General features: G+C 38.5%; 1 protein-coding gene across 1 annotated transcript in view; it reads right to left on the bottom strand.

Moving 5' to 3' along the window:
- Positions 1-1,659: 1,659 nt before the first annotated feature.
- The window catches only part of ATP1B3 (ATPase Na+/K+ transporting subunit beta 3), a 38,158-nt gene continuing 16,267 nt past the window's right edge, over positions 1,660-23,550 (bottom strand). Inside the window, exons 3-7 of the mRNA XM_075004288.1 lie at positions 18,229-18,336; positions 14,722-14,912; positions 13,350-13,400; positions 7,623-7,709; positions 1,660-2,375 (exon numbers count right to left, since the gene is read on the bottom strand). Coding sequence (XP_074860389.1) covers positions 2,205-2,375; positions 7,623-7,709; positions 13,350-13,400; positions 14,722-14,912; positions 18,229-18,336 — 608 coding nt within the window. The 3' untranslated portion in view covers positions 1,660-2,204. The remainder of the gene's footprint in view (positions 2,376-7,622; positions 7,710-13,349; positions 13,401-14,721; positions 14,913-18,228; positions 18,337-23,550) is intronic.

Here is a 23,550-nt window from a genome sequence, read left to right as displayed (position 1 = left end):
ATGGACTAGATGAGTCATATGATGGGCAAATCTTGAAGCTGGGTGACAGGGTATGCAATAATGGAATAGACCTAATGTAACAGGAAAGGGATCCGAATACAGAAAACCCTTCTAACATTTCTCATTAAGTGAAACTATGTCACATGACAACATGGACTGATGCTGAAATTGCCATAAAAATGTACTTAATATATTTAGAATATTCATAACTACCAGGATTCTGTAAAGTTTCCAAAGCTGTAGTCAAAAATATACTAATTAAATATGACTATAGGAGAATATAGAGGTCAGTTCACTGAGGTGTTTCAGTAATTTGGTACCTCATTTAGTACTACTACTCACATGCTTTAACCCCTTTCTGGGAACTTGTGAACTGATTTTTTTTTTTTTTTTTAATTTGAACATACATTGCTGAGAGTATGCTTCAGGAAGGGTAGAATTTTACCACTAATGCGCTCCTATTATTGACTGAAAGGTTACTAAAATAACTGAAGAACGTGATTTAACCCTAAACAAAGGGCTTTTGGGATTCTATAGTCTTATAGGAAAAAAACCCCATGCTAAATAAAAATATTGTGTGCAGCAGTTTACTGAAGAGTTTGATTTTTCAAAAAGGTATATTAAATGTCAACTAATTAAAAAAATTCTAAACACATTCAAACTTTTGCAGACCCATAGTCATAAGCTAACTAAACCTCTCATTTTAGAATCAGTAGCATAGTTCACATAATTTAAATGTTTTTCAATTGTTACATCAAGAAACAAGAGTATCTGGGAAAAAAAACAAACAAACAAAACAAAAAAACAAACTACTAATTAGTTAAAAAATCTCCTCCATACTACCCTGGCACTAGCAAGGGGAACACTGAGCCCCAAAGAGAGTTTTTTCTCATTTCTAATATCCAACAGCACAGGAGGAGCAACTGCAGAGAAAGTGCTACTCAGTCTACATCTCTGCTATAGCCTGGATGGACACTATAAGATTGATCCATTGGCAGTCAATTTAGAGGGTCTAGTCAAAACATGCAGATCACTTTCCTGTCAACCCTGTTACTCAACCTTGGAGAAAAGTAAGGTAAGTCAATGGGGGTACCACAGTGTAGAGCCTGCAGTAACTCAACTTAATCAGCAAGATTACAGGAACTGAAACAGTAAGACCCCTATATGGCTGGAATTCACTTTGATGTAAAGCAGAACACAAAAAAAATGAAAGAAAGTATAAAACAAGCAAAAGATAACAAAACTGATGTGAGGGAACTAAGTATAAACATCAAAGGAATGTTTAAGACAATTGTCATTTTGCTTTTAATTTTAAATAATTCTTTCATTTTAAGAAATTCTGACTTTATTAGAAAACAAAAAGCTACTCCCAGAATAGTGAGGCCATTTGTTTAAGCAACTGTGTAGTACAGATGTTACCTGGACTTGATATCATTAACATTTCAAAGAAACTGTTTCAGATCATATTTCTCATCTAAAGTTTTTAAATGACATTGTATAGATTTTATTTGTGCTCCACATACCACAAGCAATTAACAATAAAATGAGATTGAATTTCTCAACTACCAAATATTGTATGTTTACACAATACCTGCACAGTGACAAGCATAAAAAAAAAAAAAGTTCAGCACTATAAATAATTTCAAAAATCCATACTAACACTTTTAAAATCTACTTTATTTAGTCCTCCCCAACCCAGTACAGAACTTAAGGTGTCTCCAGACAAACAATTCTTGCAGAGTTTTTTGTTTTTTTTAAATAACTATGTTGGTCAGGTGTCACTTAATCCCTAAAACTGTGTCAGCATTGAGATATGACAGTCAAACCAGTGTAAAATCAATACAGTATTTACATAGCACAGCACGTTATGTTGGAGACACTACTTGGGGATATAACCACATTTTAGAACAGACAAAGACCACCATTATAACATGTTTGGAATCAACTATGTACAGGTCCCTAATGTCACATAACTATGGTATGAACACGGGTCCAATGGGGCAGGCAGAAGCTTGACAGGCAGTTATTTGGAGGGATTTTAAACATGATTTGGAAGCACACTATTATGCTACCCTGAATGATTTGTGCCACATTATCCAAGGGGGTCTTATATCTTGTAATGGCACATCCAGTTGATGTAAAACAAACAAAAACAAAAAAAACCCCAAACACCACAATGTTTACATTGTGAAGATTGACTCATGCTATTCAGACATCTGAACTTTGAAGGAAATTCGTCCAAGAAACTTGTCACGGTCATCTTCATTTCTTAAATTGGGGGATCCCATAATCTTACACTCAATTGATACTTCTTCTTTGGTACTGTTGGAGTTAATTGCTAGTTGAACAGCCACCAGAGGCTGTAGATAGTTAGCCTAGGAAAAATAGAGGTAGAAGAAAATTATTTCAGATACCACAGTAAACCTTTTTTAAAATTAAAATGAATGAAGATTGCAGATTCATTTAATCTATTTTTATACTAGACTACAAAATGCAAACAAAACCCCCAGTTTTACAAATCCCATACATGGGCATATCTACATGGAAAATAAAGGTGGGATTGTAGTACAAGTAGGAACACTTATGCTAGCTTTAATACATCTAGCCTGGCTAACAGTAGCAAAGATGTGGAAGTATGGGCTGTGGCACCAAGCTAGCCATCCCATACAAACTTACCACAGACTCTTGTTCCTAGTATGCTGCTCGGACTGTGCTGTTGCATCTTCATTACTATTTCAGCCATGCTAGCTCAATTAAAGCTAATGCAAGTCTGACTCTTCATGCTACAATCATACCTTTGAGATGTAGATATGTCTAGCTCACTTAAAACTATTTGTGTAGTTAATGAGGCCTAAATTCTGCTTAGAGTCTTAGCTGAAAATCTCAACATAAAATTAACTCCTGTAAGATAGGACTTTCAAGGGGTTCAAGACAGTTTGGCCGTTTCTACATGGTACAGGGAGCGAAAGAGGCTAATGAAGCATGGATGCAAATGCCCCATGCCTCATTAGCATAATGTCCTGATTTGGAATCCGGATGACCATTTTTCCGGACTCCAAAACGCTGTGCAGAAGTGCAGTCCTGGGGGTGGGGGGGGGCTTCCAGAAGGAAGTTCTTCTGGAGGCCTCTTCTTCCCAAAGATTTCCGAGAAGAAGGGGGCTCCAGAAGAAGGACTTCCTTCCGGAAGCACCCCCCCCAACCACCACACTTCTGCACAGCATTTCGGAGTCTGGAAGAACGGTCTTCTGGACTCCAAATCATGTGATGTCATGCTTATGAGGTGCGGGGAATTTGCATCTGCGCCTCATTAGCATCTTTTGCTCCCTGTATTAGCATGCCACGTAGAAACAGCCTTTGAGTCTAACTTTCTTTAAAAGTCAGTGGGATTTGTGTGCCTAATTCTCCATTTTCTCTCTCTCTCTCTCTTTTTCTTCTTGGGGGGGTGGGGGGATGTTTGTTTTAAACTCAAAGGCTACATTAACCTTTTGCTTTTTACAAGCATATAGCAAAATCTGCCACAATTTATCTTTTCTGTTCACTTAACTTGAGCTGAACTTCAGTCTTCTTGTAAATACCTCTTCAGTTTAAACAGAACATTGTTACTGAATTATTTTCTTGCCTTTCTGTTTCCATCTTTACTTATTTACCTGCATACATTCCATAACTTTTCAAGAGTATACTTAAGTTGCACTCAATCTGAGGCCAAAAATTTCTCAATTTTCAAAATTTTGACTTGAGGGACTGAACTTGCTTCCTAGGATGTTTTTTTTTTTTTTTGGCAACCACCTTTCACAAAGTTTCAGTATCAATGTTACAGTTTCTGGTAGAATTCCTTCCACAAGGATGTTCATGTTAATTATACAATGATCTCTATTCTGTGGAGCCACTAGAGTTTTTGAACTAATTCCTGTGGTCAAAATTAAAATACAGGAAGGAAAATTATATTAAAAACTGCACAACTGAATTCCAGTTCAAAGTCCAATTTAAGCAAGCCATAACTTTTAAAAGGACCTTTTGTATTTATTACAGATGGCACTTCAAGACCTAATAAAACACAAGTTTAACAAATGCTATTAAACCTATACATCATGGGCATGCTGTAACCTGAGAACATCTACGTATTCACAGACTTAAGCAATTTTTTCCAAAAGTGCATCATGATTTCAGATGCCTCAATTTTTAGGTGCCCAATTTGAAACACTTTTTAAAAAAAAAAAAAAAAAAAAAAAAAAAAAATCAGACCTTTAAAGAGAGAGTAGGTGTGTAGCATTTTTTCATAAATACACATTCAGTGAAGCTTGATAAGCAGAAATAAATGGTAGGTTTCAAAATGATTTCACCAATTTGAGCACCTCATTCTGAAGCCAAATGTAGGGAATACAGCTGTGTAAAGGTACACAACTTCAGGACAGCATCTCTGTAGAAATCTGCCACAGGGAAGCTTAAGATTGTACTGGCTTAAGTGAAGTTAACCCTGAGATCTTTTGAAAATTATTCCTAGCTCAAAACACTGCCATACAAAATGTTATTCAGTTGATGGATGAAACTTCACTCCTAGATTCTTCCCATAAAATATAATCTAGAGGATTCCTTAATAGTTGCTCCCCCACCCCATTAGGGAAGTGTTTTCAGCAGCACATCTCCTCATACATGTAGTCTTTATATTTTAGCTATGTAGATTGCCTTTTCTATTGGTTACGTGATTAAGAGAAAAAAACTGAAAAAGTAGTAAATTTGGCAAAATTATCCAAATACTTTCAGTAGAAGATGCTAGAATGGAAACAGAGGATATCTAAGGGGTCCTAGCTATTTGCAATCTGGTCTTTGGGAGTCGTTAAGTGTGCCAAGGAGTGACAGGAGGCATAAGTGCACCAAGCTTTTGGGGCTCTAGATTTTTCCGGGACAGAGATCAGTTTCAAATTTGAGTAATCATCTTAAGTACTCAAGAGAGCAGAAAGTCTAAACCCTTCATTAGGTTCAGAGATAGGCTCCTCAAACCTCTTGCCAAAAGTACTCAAAACCTTCCAAAAGGCAGGCAGATGAAACAATCCTCTGAGAAGACCTAGAAGCAAGCAGGAAGACCTCAGAACTTCTCAAAGCGTGTTTTGCTCAGTTTTGGCATCAAAGCTTGACCCACCACAAAGACTGGGTAATACAGATTATGAAGCAGTAAGGTTTCTTTGCACTTAGGGTGAGAGGTGGTGATGGCGGCCACTCCAGGCTCCCAAAGAGTACTTAGATAGCTCTCATAATACTATTATTACAACACCAAAAATGAATTTATCCTCACAACATTCTTATGCAATGCTTATAATACCCATTTTAAAGATGGGAAACAAAGCCACACAGAAAGCCTCTGTCACAGCTCAGTGAACCCAGACCTGTGAACAAATCGTGTCCAGACTCTTCTAAATGACAGGACAACTCTTTGTCCATCTAAATTATAAGCCTTGTCCGAATGGAAAGAAGGGGGGACATCCTGAGAGCCAGAGGAACTTAACCCCAGCTCCAAGAGAATGCAACATGTCCCCGTTACTAAGCCTCCTGTTGCAGAGTCCTTGCTCAAGAAAATACTAGAAGAGCATTCCTTATCAACTAGGGTGAATAGGTCTAGAATTATACTGAAATCTGCCTTACCCCAGTATAGTCCTCCATTACCCTACCTGAACTTAGGTATAGAGGAAGCCTTTTCCAATGTTTACCTATACTTAAATGAGAAAACACTTCTACTGTCTACCCTAAATTTTTCTTGCTGCAGGTTAATCTCATTATTTCTTTTCCTAACTTCAATGGACACAGAACAATCTTTTATAACATATCTGGAGATTATTTACAGGTGTCCCCTGACACTCCAGTCTACTTTTCTCGAGATAAAGATGCCCAGCTTTTCTAACTTTTCCTCATAATTCAGGTTTTCTAAACCTTTTATAATTTTCAGTGATCCTCTCTGGACTCCTAGGCTGTGTCTACACTAGCAAGTCCTTTTAGAAAATCAGGCCCTCTTCCAAAAGAGCAAGTGGAGCATCCACACACAAAATGCACTCTTTTGAATTCCTCTTCATCTCCCAAATGAGGAAGTGCCTTTTTCCAAAAGATTCTTTCAGGAACAAAGCATGTGTAGATGTTCCAAGGGCCCTTTGTTCAAAAGGGCGGTCTTCATGGTGCTGCATTTTTTGATCACTGGCCTGTTCTTTCGCTCTGCTTGTGTGTATGTGGACGCGCTCTTTCAAAAGATCTTCCAGAAGAGCTCTTCTGGAAGATCATATTTTGAAAGTTCACTGTAGTGTAGACATGGTCCTACAGTTTATCCATATCATTCCTAAGATTTGGTGCCCCGAACTGGCCACAGTATTCCTGCTCGAGTTTCTCCTGTAACATATGGGGCAGGACAATTACCTCATGTGTCTTACATACCCCATACTCTTATTAACATACCCCGTAATTATATATCAAGAACCACTAATTCGCAAATAATTTTCAGCATTACTACCTCTAAGCCAGTTATTTCCCATTTTGTATTTGTACATGTGATCTTTTCCTTCCTAAATTGGTTGTTTAATAACCTGTTTCAATATCTTTTCAGGTATCAAAGTAAAGCTAACTGGTGTAATTCCCTACATTCACTTTGTTCCTCTTCTTACAAGGCAGGTACTCCACTTACCCTTCCGCAGTCCTCTGGAATCTTACCCATCCTCCAAGAGTTCTCAAATATAATTGCTAATAGTTCAGAGATTACAGACGAAGGGAGAAGGGATGGAGAGTAGAGGTTGTGTGTGCATCTGTCAGACCAAAAATACTAAGAAGCTGCCAGCTGAAAGAACATTTCTTAAAAGAAAGACATTGGCCCTGATATGGAGATGCTTCCCATGTGTGCTCTATTATGTTTTGAAATCCTTCTCTGCCTTTCAACTTTTAACTATAATTTGTATTCAAAATATCAGCTCCTTCCAAGTAATGCTGTTCAGTTTGTTTCAAGGTGGACACTCTTCTGAAACCAAAATTATGTTTGTCTATTTGCATTTAGCATGCTAACAGTACTAGCAAATTCTGGGAAAGCCTAGAAAGAATGAAGGCATGGACGAGTGTGACACCAACAGCACCAGTCAAAAAAAGGTGTGTGCTGAGCCAATAATTAAGAAAGCAACAGTGTACCAGCCTAGATTTTTGACAAGGACAAGAAAAACTGTTAATTGCATGGTTATTAGCAATCAGTTTTAACTATGTGGTGTGTATAAGCACATCAGTGACTGGTCTTTAAATATTAATGAAGTACACAGGCCTATCTGATCTAGCCATTCTTTCAAATATTCATAAAATAAAATAAAAAAATAAGAAATAGCCATTCATTCAAATATTTTCATTTGAGACCTAGTAAAATATAAGTCAATGAACATTTAACTTAAGAAAAAACTGACTTCTTATAGCAAAACTACTGAAATCATGTTGGTGTGAATTCAGTCTTCCTTCCTTCAGTAAGAAGACAGTAAAGCCCAATCTGTTTTCTTATGTATGGGCACACGAAGCACAAAAGTCTTGTCAAGTAATCGGAAATGCTTACATAACTAATATTCTGTGTATGTATTTTGTTGTAAATTTACAAAAAACAATTAAAACATACTTACATGTAAATTTTTCCCATAGTAGGGAAAATACATTAAATCAATCATTCCCCCAGCAGGAAAATAAGTTATCTGAACCTTGCCTTCTTCCTACAGATGACAATAATAAAAGTTAATTCAAATTTTACCAAAAAGAGGTAAAATAAAAATTATGACACTCAAATGATAAAGTGTAAAAACCCAACAAAAATATTTGAGCACTGCAACACCATAATAATGCTCACAACTGTATGAACTATCTTTGCCAAAGTACAAGATTCATACACAGATTTACACTTGTTAAACATTTAATGCATTAACCACTTTCTTCTAGTCAACTGTGGTTGAAAGGGCCAATTTCCAAAACAGATTTTAGTTTAAAAATGGAAGACTGCAGCATGTATAATCTAGATAGAATTAATACTTATATCTAGTAAACTAGAAATGAGGTCCAAGCATCCATAAGTTTTATTTTCCAACCAACATTCAGAAAACCAAAGCACACATCTTAACAATTAACACTTCAATTTATACTCCCCTTACTATAACAAAAATATTTAAGGTACCACAGCAGGTGAATTCCCATATATCCACAGGTAAGTTAAAAAACGTTTATTATGAAGAAGCAATAGCCAATCCTTGCCTAAGGTGGCTGCTAGATTTTTGTTTAAATCCCAGTTTTCAAATCTCTCTAAAATACACTTGTAGGACCTGTTTGAAATTCAGCATAGCAGTTCATAGTTAAGGGTTAAAATTTCTGGTGACGAGCAAGGTCATTTGGCAAATGAGCTCCTGGGATAAAGGCTACCCCCAAAAATAAACAAAATCCCACTGTTTAAGTATTAACTTTCTTACAATGCTGTTTTTGTGAGCAGATCATGACAAAGCATGATCTCACCTTCTAACATAATTAAACTCCATTACCTAAAAAGCTTCTGCGTTTTATTTTTGACTCTGAGGTTATGTCTAAGCTGCGGACTGCTGTCGACAAAACTTCTGTTTTGTTGACTGAGCGTGTGTCCAGGCTGCAGATCTCTTGAAAATATTCTGTTGACATCCCTGTATGCCTCATTCTGAGAGGAAGAAGGGATGTCTTGGCAGAGGGTTTTTTCCAACATTTGGTGCCATGTGGATAGGCCAAATGTTGGAAAAGCCTCTCCCAACAGAAATGCTGGCAAAAGATATGCAAATTGCTGTGGGTAATTTGCGTACCTTTTGCTGACAGTTTCCCTGCAGTCTAGACACAGCTTTAGACCAAGTTAATAGAGCACCTGCAAACTCGGCTGTGAGTTGTCCGTAGGACAAGTTTGCACAGTGATGAAGAGACACAAAATAGGTTTGAGGACATGTACTTGCGAGGAAACCAGAAGATCATGAAATTAAGCCTCCTTGTCTAATATGGAAGGCCCAAGCCTCATCCACTCCCCATTGGCTTTTGGATTAAATCTGCCAAAGCTAAACTGCCCCACATAAAATGGAATTCTAGTGTAGTGATCACATAGAATTAAACACACATGGGTTGCAAAAAGTTAGGAAATGTTCCATGACAAATGCAGTAGTGACTAGTGAGCAGAGATTTGTTCTACAACTTTTATAGAGAAAATTATGAAAGAAATAGGAAAGAATTATGGAATGTTGCTTGGGCCTCCACTTGTATCCTCCCAAGTCTGTGCTGGGGGAAGGGGCTGCCCTTTGTCTCTACTGAGCCCCAGACCTCTACTTCCAAACACAGAAAAGCAGGGGAGGTCAGGATTAGGAAAGTAGCCCTTTAATGTCACCCAGGACCCCTAATTATCACGACCAATCCCAGGCCTGGACTTCCTTTCCAGGATGATCCTCTTCCTCCTGAGTTATGTTCCCTCTTTACTCTATTGTCACCATGGCCAGTCAGTGAAGTTTAGAGTGCTGGATTTATTGCCCAAAACTAGAGGCTGTCTTTTGCATGCTAATTGTCCTTGCTAATGTACTCTGGATACCTAGAGCACATTGACAGAGTTGAGGAGGATCCATGTTGGGGCAATTAGTGTTAGGATGACCAGATGTCCTGTTTTTAAAAGGACAGTCCCTATTTAAGCCTTCCATCAGATCTCCCTTTTTCTTAAAAATGGGCAAAATGTCCCATATTTTTCCATCTCTCTCCTCTCATCAGTACTGGTGGGTCTTATGCTAGTCAGATCCTTGCTCGTTTGCTGCCCATCCACCTGAGATAAGTGGTGAGGATCCAGTGGATGACAAAAAGGAGTGTGTACACAAGGCTGGTGGTCAGGCAAAGCTGCAAAGTCTGTGGCCAGCCACACCCTGCTCCATCTCTTGGTCAGCAGGCTCCCCCCGCTTATCCCCAGTCCCATTTTGCAGCCACCACTGGCTGCTTGCTGGGGTGGCTGGTGAGTGCGGGCAGGCAGTGGCTGTTTGCATGTACATCTGCTGCTCACACAGTGACCCTTTATATACGCCTACTCTCAGCATCCTTCACCCTGCCGTGCACCTTCACCCTCTCAGCCCTGTTACTCCTCCATATGCTCCCTCCCTCCCCCTAACCTGTGCACACTGCACAGCCTGTGAATGTGCCACAGACGCAGCAGAGAAAAATGCCCACTGTGACCATGACCTACTTGACGTACTACAGACCTAAGTGGGGTGTATGTGTCCTCTCTCCCTCTCACACACTTTCTCTCTATAAACAATTTAAGTGTGCAAACTTAGTAGACTGAAGTCTGAATTAGTAATTTCAGACTTCCTCAGAAAAAAAAAAATCAAGATTACTGAAAAACTGTGATGTTGGCAACTATGGGTGCCAAAGGGGATAATATACTCTGAGCACTCTAAGCCTCGACTCGGACACAAGTTTGAATTCAACCGCTTCCTCATTTCCATATACAAACTAGTCAGTGGAGGTCAGCAAGTACTTACACTGTGTTTGAAACAGACACAGGAGCATAGTCAGAGTCTTACTGTGAGATAGGTCAAACTCCAGGCATTTTGCAGTGTGCATACAGATTGCCAGATTCTCCAGATACCAGTCTGGCAATATGTCCCACCAGTCTCTGAGGCTGCAGGTAGGAAGCAGAGCAATGTGACTGGGAACAGAGCAAGCTAGGTCTGCATTGGTCTTGTCCTTCCCAACTATGCCAGTGAGTGCCCTCCTCCCAAGCCCTGCAGCCAGCCAGGCTTGGAAACAGGAATAGGCCAGAGTCTGGGTTTTGCCTTCCCCATATCCTTCCTCACTAGTCACCCCGATGGAAAGAACATGATAATGGGATCTGTGCTCAATCATGCCACACAGAAGAGACAGCTTATTTTTAATCAGTTTAAGTATTTGGAAGTTTGCAGCAGTTACAAAAAAGTCAGTGTATATTTTGCGAATACATTAATTATGCTGCATGAAGTTACATATCCAACACCTTATATACCACACTGTTTTTAGCTATCTTTCTTTGGCAAAGGAAAGCTCAATCCAGATACAGCATATGGTTTACAGTGCAATCTTGGTCTATAGCCAAGTTTCAAATTGGCTACTGGGTTGATACAAGCACAAGGAGATAAAACAAGTTTCCCAAGTCTCATAAGGTGAAAAGCACATTCTTCATTCATAACTGAAGTTTAAACACTTTGAGTGGCAGAAACTACAAGGTGCAGAGAGGAGAGGAAAACAATCATCTACGAGACACCTCCAAACTTGATGAACAATGTAGGGCACAGTCACCTTGCACCTACTACAGACAAAGTCTGCATAATTTATACATCTACTAACAGCAATGACTTCACTCTTTGCCAATATGCAAACACCCCTGAAGAATAAAGAGTGGGTCACCCCAGATGTATATCATGGGAAGGGGTCTGCAGGACTGATACATGCAGGGCTCTCACTTCATCTGTACAGGGGAAAAATGGATTGGGGGCTTTTCACAGACAAAGTGTACATGTGTTGTGTGGGATAGTAGGTGGCAAGAAGGGATAGAAAGCATTTCTCCCAGAGTCAATAACTCAATCTAGACTCAAAGCTAGAATCTACCAACTGAATCACCTGGATAGCTTTAGAAACTTTTTAAAACCAAGAATTTGTTTTGTCCTTTTTAAACACAGACTTTGGAAAACACTGTAATGTAGGCTTTATGAAAATATGTATGATAATGTGTCATGAGAGACATGGTTTCTCCAAGATGCCTCATGTAACACATCACTGGAAAGGTTGTGATTTACTGAATATGAATTTGTATGCATGTATTATTTTGCAGCTCAAATTAGAAATATTGAACTGTGTAGCCATAATTCTATATTCACTCCTTTGGGTCACTCCCACTGATTACACTTGAGGGCTGTTAAGGCCCATAACAAGAGATGAGATACAATGGAGCTTAACTTTGCTTACATGATGGTCAGCCTATGAAGTATGGAGATAGAAGCCCTGGGAAAGCATGAGACTGTCACCTCATCCTGGAATCCACCCTGAATTCTGTACTTTTCCACAAGAAGCTGGGGTCTGTGTGTGTCAAACTTATAGCAAAGGACTCCTGCCTTAAGCAAATCTGATTTAAGGCTGGGAGTGAGGTAACCCTGGTCACCCCACCCACGATGGCCGCTGGAAAAAACTAAGACTGAACTGAGGGAAGGAACTAGAATGAACTAAATTAAGTTTCTTTAGTGCATTAATCTTAGTTTATGGTGTTTTATTTTGCTTCATAACCTACTTTCTTCTGCATGCTCTCTAATGATATTTAAATCCTACCTTTTATACTTAATAAATCCAATGTAAAGCAATCATTATCTGGGGGCGGGGGGGACAAGGAGTCTGTACCTCTCTTGTAACAATCACAATGAGAGCAAATTTTGTAAGTTTATACTGTGCAGGTCTCCATATAGCACAAGACAGATTCATCTAGGGTTTAGGTCCCAGGGGGTTGTGTACCCAAGTGCTGGCAAAAGGGCTCACACTGTGCTGCTTACAGTGTCTGTCTACAGCCTTGGGTGTGTGACCCTGACCCTGTATCTAATTGAAGCATGCTGGAGAGCTGGGCTCAGAAAGACAGCGTTACAGGGTGCCCAAGCTGTCAGGGAATGCAGGATCAATGAAGTCTCAGACATCAGGTAACAGTCCCAAGAGGATGCTGACCCATCATACACATGCAGAAGTCAAACCAATAAAATAATCTGGACTGTAAGAAACACATCACACAAACTAAGGCATACAACAAACACGAATAGATCCATTGATTATATAAGTTACCTTTAAATCATGTATGAAGAAGTCTTATTTTAATGAATATTAATTTTAGGACTCCCACTTGTCTCTTACCCATCATTATATACATTGTCTAAGATGCATGTGCAGCATGGAGAGAAAAACAAAACACTGATTATGAAATGGGAAAATAAAATAACTTGGACTGAACTAAAAATAGCAAAGAGAGAGACAACAAAGGTCACATGAATACTTCTTGTCTTCAGCGCTGTCAGACCTCCTGATTTTCAGAAAAAAGTCTTAATGATATGAAACACTGAACAGAGAACAATTTTTAAAGTGACAAGAAAAAAAGACCCCTTTGGAAAAATTAAACAGAGAAGCACTTACATGCATACTCAAAATTGAAATAGCTAATAACAGAAATCAAAGTGAGAAGCTAAAAATTAACTGACATTTCAAAGAAAAAAATGAAGTTAAAAATCTTTGCTTTCAGCATTTACACTTGCTTTTCTTTCCATTTTAACACAAAGGAAAATGGCCTCAAGTATTTATCTTTATTCAATACTCACCTTAGGTGAACACTGTATATGTGGTTCTCCTTCAGGCTTTAATCCAATTATCTGAAGTAAAGAAAGGGAAAAGTAACCATGAGCAGTTATTTTTCTGCTGGAGCTGTACAAAGTTTATTTAAAAAAAGTTAGCATATGGAAGACATTTACTACTTTGACTAGAACTTTAAAAATAACAATATTGATTCCGTGGTATGAGCCTAACATTTTTCTATAAATGTGTTTGGTTCACAAGCGAATAAGTCTCCCATTTCCAGGTCGACAACCCTAGTAAAAAGACATAATTGTTTTGTCCCCCCAGCCACCTCATGTAGGCATCATCACCCACAAAAGGTTCTCTGAGGATAGCTCATGTGGTCAGACACAGCTGTGTAGTTTAATTTCCTTCAAGGGGCTTCCACTTATGTAATTAATTAGGTCTTAGTAACCAACAAATAAACATTGTTGATGCATAAAAAGACTAGAGGCTACTCTTCACTCTTCAGTTACACTGCTTCTCAAGATCAGACAAATGAAAATAGAAAGTTTGTGAAGTTTTTACTACCTCCTTATATAAGCAAATATGACAAAATACACACAGGAACCAACCTGGTGAATAACAAGGTGCCACTTCTTTTTTTACGGAGTCCCATAGGCAAGAGCCACATAAAAATCTGAAGTGCTGATGACCTGCTCCTTAAAATGTTTTCATTAACCACACAGTCAGTGGCAATGCAGTATTCCAAGTTAATCATATAACATTAGTGGTTGAATCAAAGTGGTATGTCCAGGCAATAAATCATGTAACTTGCCATCAGCTAATGAACAGTGAACTATTTTACCAGCACAAAATAGTTTTGAAAAGTTAAAGCAAGCACCATTGCATTCTGGTTCAGACTTGCATTCTGGAAATGCGCACACACTTTTGTGATAACCAGATAGGTAGCGGCAACGGGATAAGCATTTCTTTTGCAAGGTAAGAATAGCACCCTTACGTCTAAAACTGAGCTTTCAGGTATATTGATCCATGGAATCACAGCCAATATTCTTAAGCTTTAAGGACAAACAACTTACCCTCTCTCAACCACTAAAGTAAAGTGAAAAAGTAGTCTAAACAAAATGATTAGGTGATGAGCTTTCATGGCACAGACCCAATCATTTTGTTAAAGTGCTACACAACTGCTTTTTTGTTTTGTGAAGATACAGACTAACACAGCTACCTCTCTCTGATTACAGAAAAGTGGTTAGTTATTTCAGAAAGTTATTTTGTTTCACGTAGCAAGAAACTGAAGGAAAAGCCAGGACAAATAATTGAGCCATTCTCTGGAAGAATTTTTCATGGAGTTTAAGTTTTAAAACTTAAGAAAACCAGAAGGGAAGTCTATGCACTTACTCTATTCATTTTCACAAGCACACATGGAGTTCCTTTAGCGTAGCCAAAAGTGTCGTCTTCTACTCCAGAACATGATCCAAGCTTAGTACGATTAAACTGACATGCCTGTTTAACAGCTGAATCTTCATTCTGCTCAAAAAGTTTTCCTGGGGTACACACTACGTTTTTTGATTGTTTTGAATCATCATATGCTATAAAAACACAAAAAAATTCTCAATCTATTGGTGTAACACACACATGCAATTAATAAAATAAGCACATAAGGCTATAGTAATCTACTTCTCTATGACCCTTCTCTCTACATAAAGTTATACATTTTTCAGCCTGAAAATAAAGTCTGTTACTTTCCCACAATTCCTTTTCCTATTATGCAAGATAATAAAAGCTATTTTCAGGTATTTTTGGTTACTTACTAACAGGTGGAACTGAAAGTTTTATATTCATTAAACTATACTAAGACAACAAATTAGCACTGTGTTCTTTGCTCAGGAATCTATAGTTCTAGATTAAGCTGTCAAGCTTTTCCATGTCTCTGGAAAGGAGGACACAAGGGTAAGCTGAGAAACGTGACATAAGATGGAAGGATGATCCAGTCTGGGGAACAGACCTACAAAATCTCAGGACTGTAGGAAAAGAGTAAAAGATATAAAATTCTTCCTAGTGATTGACATTACAGCTATCAAAAACTTCAGTTCTACTACCCTTAACTAATTAAATATACCTTAGGGGGGGAAAGAAAAAAAATTGGTGCACAAGAACAGAATCCACTGTTTACTCTTCAGCTACATTGCTTTTTTGATCTTTACTTTAATATTTGAATAAGAATAAAAGAACACACTAGGTGACTAAGATGAAGCTGTATGAAGAACTGTTGGAAACAAGAACTCTTCCCCAGAGTCCTCCTCTACCAGGTCTTTTCTCAAAATCATGTGAAGATCATCTTGTTTTCACACTTGGTATCGTCTTTCACTTGCATCATTCCCTATGTCCACACATCTTGCCAACTCTTTCAATTCCCTCTGTATAACATTGTAGATATGAGCTTTCTTATCCATCCATAAAGTTAAAACTCGGATTCAAGTTTTCAACATCTCACACATCAGTTACTGCAATGCCCTTTCCCAAAACCTTGATGAATGCAATCCTGTCCTGCTCATTCCTATTCAGCATGCTGTTGCAAAGAACATCTTTTTAGGCTGTTGCCTCTCTCTTTGAATCCCTCTGCCAACTTCCCTTTCTACACTCCATCAGCTATGATTCATAGCATTCACACTGAAGCCCCTTTCTGGCCAATCCCCATCTTATCACCTCTCATTCATTACTGAGCAACTGATGATCCCCTCCAACTGACTCATAATGCCATCCTCTACCACCGATTTGTTAAATTTCCAAACAAGTACTTTCATGCTCTCTCCCATGTTGCCCCATTAACACAACTAAAGTTACCTCATTATATATCAACTAGTCCTCCCTCAAAGCTCTGCTTTGCTATGACACCTGCAAAAAACTAGATAATATTTAGATGTGCAGAGACCACTGCCTATCATGCTGATTAATACTGTCAGAGTCCTTGCATCTCTTTCTGTATCCATTTGTTGTCTCTTCTTACACTTCAACTGTAAGCTCTTTTGGGCAGGGACTGTCTTTTGGGTCTGCATTTGTATAGAACCTAGCACAATGGAATCTAGGGCTCCTAAACACTATAGGCATATGAATTACAATAAAAGGCCAATATACAACTTATGCGTAGGATGCCTGCTTTATTTATTGCAGAAGTTGGAAGGTAGATAGTGAATGTGGATAAGGACTGCAGAAAGGGAAAGGATAATTTCTTGGTAGATGCAGCTGAATGCTGCTCTGGAGAAATGGATCCTATCCTCGCCATGTCAAGGAATTCCCAGGTGATGCTACACAAGTAGTTTAAACCAAATTTTTTAAAAGGTGACCACCAGTGTTCCCTCTAGTTTTTTTGCATCGATGGGCAGAATAAATTGCTATGTACACCAAGGCATGTGCAGATGTGCACCATCAAAAGAAATATATGGTACCTACTATGGGCACTCTGCTAATAAGAAGAGAGGCATCTGAATTCTCTCCTGGGTGACAGCCCAAGTGCTCAGTTTACAGGAAATACTGGTGGCCACTCACTGTATTCATCATTTCCCAGGTATCCAATCTGAGATGCTCTGGTCTGATTTGTGAAATTACTGAGTGCACTCACCGCTAACTGACATCAGTGGAAGCTGTGCTTGAACACACATAAAACTAAGTACTTAAATATTCAGCTCTCAGTTTCTCAGATCAAACTCCCAATATTAGTAGATACCTTTAACCTCTGCACATCTACAAAATGGGAATAATATAATACATCCTCTCAGCTTACAGCAATCATGTGAAAATACATTCATTAATGTCTAAGAAACAATCATGCCATAGCAGTGAGCTGCTGGAGAAACCCTGAGGCAAACAAATAATTCAGTCTTCAGAACAGGGTCTGAATAGTGTATGGCAAATAAGGCATGGGCTACACACTGAAAGAGACCATGTAATACTGAACAGTTTTATTGGGTGGGCACCTTTTATTCAGAGCACAAAATGAAAAGTCCTATGGAAAAAAGTAGCAGGTGATCATATAGTTATAGACTGTATCACGGTACTTATGCACAAAACAGGCTGAATTAAAGTTGTACATAAACACATAAAACCAGAAACTAGCACATTACATAAGTAACATTTCCATTCATGTAGTCTACCCTTTGGCTGACAATCTTTTTCTACATACTAACATCAGTTGTGACATTTTTCTTTATGTTTTATAAACCTGTGAAATACATGCATCATTATAACATTAGGTATAAAAAGTAAATACTACTTTATTGTTTGCATGCAAATTTATTTCTTTAATCAATTTAATATAGCAGTCTTAGAAATGATTGCAGCAGTACTCCAATTCCTTCCTCATCTGTGCAAGCACACTATCTGTTGACTTTAGTGAAGGCTGCACAGCTGTAAATCATGGTCAACTCTGACCAAACATTTAAAAAAGACAAGTTCCAGAGTTAATGTAGAATATACACATTTTTCTGATCTGTAGAATTCTGTTTATAATGGTTTTAGTCATAAGCACATTAGCATTTCTAACGAACACTGAAACAAATCAGCATAAGATTAAGAAGTGTGGCCCCTAAACCTGTTCTGTTGCACCCTCTCTCCCCCACCACACCCCTCTCTTAATGGAATCTGCCACACACCCAGGGACCTGAAGCTGGAGCCACTGTTAGGACCTGGGGGACACTACCTCCCAGCCCCTCCCCCACAAAATTTCACTACATCCCCATGGGGGAGTGCATTCCACAGTTTGAAGGCCACAGATTTAGTTAATAAATGTTAAAATCTACAGATGACCCCCTAAAGGAAATTAACTGCATTTAACTACAGCTACAATCTGTCCAAACACTGGATTAGTTTAATTAGAACTATTTGTAATGTAAAAAAAGAACTACTTACACTTTAGAAATTGTTTAAGAGTTGAAACATACTCTGCATATGACCGGGAGTCAGACTTGTTAAAATAAAATTCCAGCGCATTGACTGGCTTTGGTGAAATCATAAGTCCTTATAAAGAAAAACAAAAAGTAAAAGTCATGTTAAAACAACTATTTTCACTCCCACCCCTATTCTCAAAAATACATTTTTCAAATTATGAACAGACTATCTAGTACGGAAATTCAGCATTACCCTTATACCATATTTTGATGGTAGATTTTTAAAATACATTTTGAACATCAAAATCTAAATTAGAGCCTGAACAAAGTTAGTTTAAATGCACGCTAGAAAATTTTAATTCACAATAATCAAAACCCAAATAACTGATAATAGAAAAAATTACCTAATGATCTGCAGTTTCAATATTTTATTGATTACAACTTTACTTCATACTTGCCAGAGTCAACAAAATTATACTAAGACTTCTTTGCTTCAAAAGAACATTTTAATTTTTAGACAAGTGCTGAGTAAGAAAGCCCAGTGGACAGCTCTCCTACTGTCAGTTTACTTACTCAGTATGTGGCAGGAAGCCTGTGTGTTTTTACATATTCTTAATTCCATTATAAATGTGCTAGATAATGGATATGTAGTACTTCTAATGATCTACTGTGGATACTTCTGAAACCTACTAATTTTAAAGGAGTGGTTTATAAAGCCAGGACATGCTTTCCATAAATAAACTATACATGGAGGCTAATATAATTTTAATTTCAAGGCAACCTACAGAGAACAAAAAAGGACTTGCACCTGAAAAATAATAAAAACTTATTTATAATGCGTACAGGTGGTCTCAAAGGCCCCAAGCTAAAAAAACAAAATTAAGTTGACTTTTACCCTTCTTCCATCCCATCAACTGGAGATCAGATTGTACCTAACTTTGAAGATTATTGGAAGCAACAAAACTAGAAGGATGGCATAGCAAGCACTGAGGAAACAAAATCTGATCTTCTGAGGATATATTTTATTTGGATAGCTTAAAATGATCGGTTAGCCTATATAATTACAAAGGAAAAACCTTGCAGAAAAAATTGTTTTGTTAAGTACATAATGTCTAGCTGCTCCACATCTTCAGGCTAAAAAAGGCAAACACACATCTTTTTAGCGAACAAGACTAGACATACCATTCTTGATATTTCTAAGTTGAAATCTGAACAAGATTCTTCCCCCACTTACAAAAATACGGAGATATAGATATAAACACTTCTCAGGCTTTTTATATATCATAAAAAGAAAAAAAAAGCAATAAAAATCAGTTTCCCTCTCTCTCAGAGTCACATTTTTTAAATTTATATAGTCAATCAGGATACATTGATCCAAAAACATATGGAAAGTACAATTACATAAACCAAAGTTTATCAGTGATCCACTGCAAGCCCCACATGAGGGCACAGAAAATGATGGGGTTTTTGAAGCTAGGGAAACAATTTAAACAAATTAGATGTTTTCACAGAAGGAATGATTTTCAGAGACTAATATTTTATATATTCCTTTTAAAAAAAAAACACCCACCACGCACTTCTTGACTCAGTCACCTTTTCTGTGGGGTTGACAAGAGCACTGGCTCTCGCTCTGAAACCAGCAGCAGTTAATTCTGTCCAAGGATAAGCACCAAGTCCTGTCTGATACATGAAAAAATAAGCCCCCATTTTGCTTGATTAATGCCATTTTGAATGTGAACTGCACTGTACCTTCACTGTTGCCTTTTAAGCACCATACTGAACTAGGATTTTATGAGGGGTCAGCAAAGGGCTAATGACCGGGATCCCATGGCTGGTGCTGCCATCCAGGACTCTGCACCCCAGCTGGCTCCAAGTCACATGGCTGCAGGGGTTCTACAATCCCCCTGCCCCAGCGGGGGATCATGTGGCTGACACTGCTGGCGAGGGCTCCATGTCCCAGCCAACTCCAAGCTGTCAGGGTCCCTGCCCCTCACCCAGGTTTTTGGAAATCTTATGCAGAACAGACAGCCCTGGCTGGGGATCCTGTGGGTGGGGTTGCTTATCCTGCATACGTGTTCCAAAAAATCTGGCAGCCCTAGCTGAGAGGGGTTTAAGCCTGGGGGCGGAGGGGTGGCGATGTGGGTACATTTTTCCCCAAGGGAGAACCTCTTCTCCCTGCCCTGCCTGTCCCATTTTGAATTGTCTTGGGTCAAAAAAAAGTCTTCCTGAATTGTCAAACTGGGTCCCCATTTCAAAAAGGTTGGGAAATACTGAACGAGAGGGTCCACTATTTCAGTGGAACTCTAGGAGCATGTGACTGAAACGGAGGAGGTGTAGAGAGAACTAGCACTGGTTTTCAGAATTTAGGCAGCAAGACTATAAAGTTACATATCTTTAAAAAAAAAAAAAAAAAAGTTGCTACATCTGCTCTGCAAGAACATTCTAGGAAACCCACAACTGGAGAAAGAGACCTAAGAGCACGCAGGATCCAAGATTTAATACTATCACAGCACCCATGTAAACATTCAGAAGGGGAATGCATCAACGTTTTTTTAACAAATTTAATGATCTGATAGCACTTACAAATGGAAAATAAGCCCAGTTTTAGTCATGAACTGCCCAGATAAATTTAGACTACATTACACTCACTGGATTTCACAGATCAGAGAATAAAACTGGAAGGAACCTCTAGAGTTCAAGTCCAGTCCCAGGTGAATACTCTTATCCCCTCACTCAATATACATCAAATGTGCATTATAAGAGATCAGATATTTTTGTAAGTAAATTTAAACTCCGCCATGAAGCCTCTGGGGGTTCCATGTCAGTCCCAAGCCTGGATAAAAAGGAGGAAGGTTGGTCAGATGAGTGACAACGTGCTGATCATAAAACAACAATACGAATGAATCTGATGCCAGTACTGATAAAACTGATAAAATAAGATGGCTTGGGCATTGCCCAGATAAACAAGGTTCATGAGGTGCTGATGATGATACTGGTGGAAAGACTGAGATCGCAGATAGAACATCTAGCGGATGAGCAAGCGGGATTCAGCAAAGACCCAAGTACTATACAGCAGACACTGGCACTAAGACTGATAGCAGAGAAAGCTCAACAACAGAACAAGAACATCTGCAATTGCTTTGTTGATTTTCAGAAGGCATTTGACAGTATATATCCAAAAGTGACTTGGGTGGCGCTGGAGTGGTATGGAGTGGATACCAGACTGATATGGTTATTGAAGGATATCAACGACAATGCGGAGGCAGCAGTGAGAATGTGTGGCAAGTTGGGAAGCTGATTTAGAATGAGTAGAGGTAGGAGATAAGGAGATTGGATATCACCTAGTATCTTCATCAAGCGCCTAGAGAGAGTGACGGACAAGATCAAGGAAGAGGTAGACGGGATATTGATGCACAGCATGAGAATTAACAACTTGAGGTTTGCGGATGATAAAGTTATCACTGGGAAAGATGAGGAGAAGCTAGGGAAACCGGTCCAGGTGATAAATGAGGAAGGGAAGCAGTACAGACTGATTATGAACATCGATAAAACAAAAACAATGGTACTTGATGATAAGGAAAAAGGAAGGAAAAAAAAATCAGTGTAGTGAATATAAAGAAGTTCACGTATCTGGGGAGCAACATAACATATGATTTAGACTGAAAGAAGGAAATAGCAACTACAATAGTGAAAGAAAGTGAGTTTGAAGGCGATGGATAAGATCCAGAAAAGCAAAGCACTTAGCTTAGGAATAAAGCTGAGTGTCTTGAAAACGTGGGCATTCAGCAGCATATTGTACGGATGTGAGACATGGGTGATAACAAAACATTCGAAGAAAAGGATATTGGCGTTCGAGAGGAGTTGTTATAGAAAGATCCTGAGAATAAGATGGATGCAGAAGGTCACCAACGAAGAATTATATCGCAAGACACAGCCAAAAGAGAACCTACCGCAGATTATACAACAGAAGTTACAGCTATTCAGGCATAACTGCAGAACGAAGGATAAATAAAAAAAAACAAAAAACAAAAAAAACCCAAGACCCTGGCATTTGGCATAATGGACAGTTCGAGGAGGAGAGGCAGACCCCACGCAGAATGGGCAGATGATATAGTAGATTGGCTTAGTTTCTGTAGACTAGCTCTGCACCACTCTGCACTGGACAGGGAAACATTGAAGGAAGTAGTGAAGGAGGCACTGGACACCAGTGGGCGCTGAGCCCATGTTTGTTGTTGATGAATTAAATTTAAAAGATGAATAAAAATATTTGACCTATACCATTTGTGCATTTTATATACACATTTATTATTTATAGCCAGGTCTATGACATATTACATTGCAAGTACAAATGTGACAAACTTAAGGTGAAAATGAACTTCCAAGCATAAATGAACAAACATTAAACAAGGGTATGCAATATTACAGTAATCTTCAAGTATAAATACATTATGCAGATAATTTACAGAAAACACAAAATTAAAAATATTTTAAGTGCCATCACAGTCTTTCTACCTTAAAAGTTCTTTAGTTAACACATTACAGCTGAGTTACAACCTTAAAAGGAGACATTCATTTTTAAGAGAAAAGGAAAGCAAATGCTCCAACTCGCCTATTCCACACAAGCAAAGCAACAGCCTATAATGATATGGGAATTGTCAGAACCACTGTAGAATGTCTCCAGAGCATGGGACCGACTATCTAGTAAAAGACATACAGGAAAGGAGGTAAGATAAGCTGTTTTTCTGTTGTAAGTTTCAGGAGTTTTACTTCACTATCTTATATACTACAGGTTGAACCCCTCTTGTCCAAACACCCTCAGGACTAGACCGCAGCCAGATGAAAGAATATGCCAGACCACAGGAGGTCAATATTGTCTAGCACATTACCAATACTTCCACTGTTTACTGGGCTCTCAGAAGACATTTAGGGGTAAAAATTAGAGCTAAATGACAGTACAGAACACAGAGCAAGGACTGGTGACTATAAACAAACGTTATGGAACCATGGAAAAGATGGGCACAACCATTGTAAGTGGTCATCCTGTTAACTGAAATCATACCAGATTACAGATATTGCCGGACGAGAGTTCCTGCACTAGAGAGGTTCAACCTATAGAACATTCTGGCTGCGTCTACACTACAAAAATTACTTTGAAGTAAGCAACTTCGAAGTAGAGCATCTACACACATCCTACTTCAAAGTTAAACTTCGAAGTAGGGCACTACTCCATTTCTGCGAATGGAGTAAAGACTTCAAAGTTGGGCTCCCTCCTTAAAGTTAACTTCGAAGTAAGAGAAAGTGTATAGACTTCTGCTGGCTACTTCGAAGTAGTGTCTAACTTTGA

The sequence above is a fragment of the Carettochelys insculpta genome, chromosome 10 (genome assembly GCF_033958435.1).
Source record: "Carettochelys insculpta isolate YL-2023 chromosome 10, ASM3395843v1, whole genome shotgun sequence".
Classification (NCBI taxonomy): domain Eukaryota; kingdom Metazoa; phylum Chordata; order Testudines; family Carettochelyidae; genus Carettochelys; species Carettochelys insculpta.
This window is presented reverse-complemented; position numbering and strand designations above follow the sequence as displayed.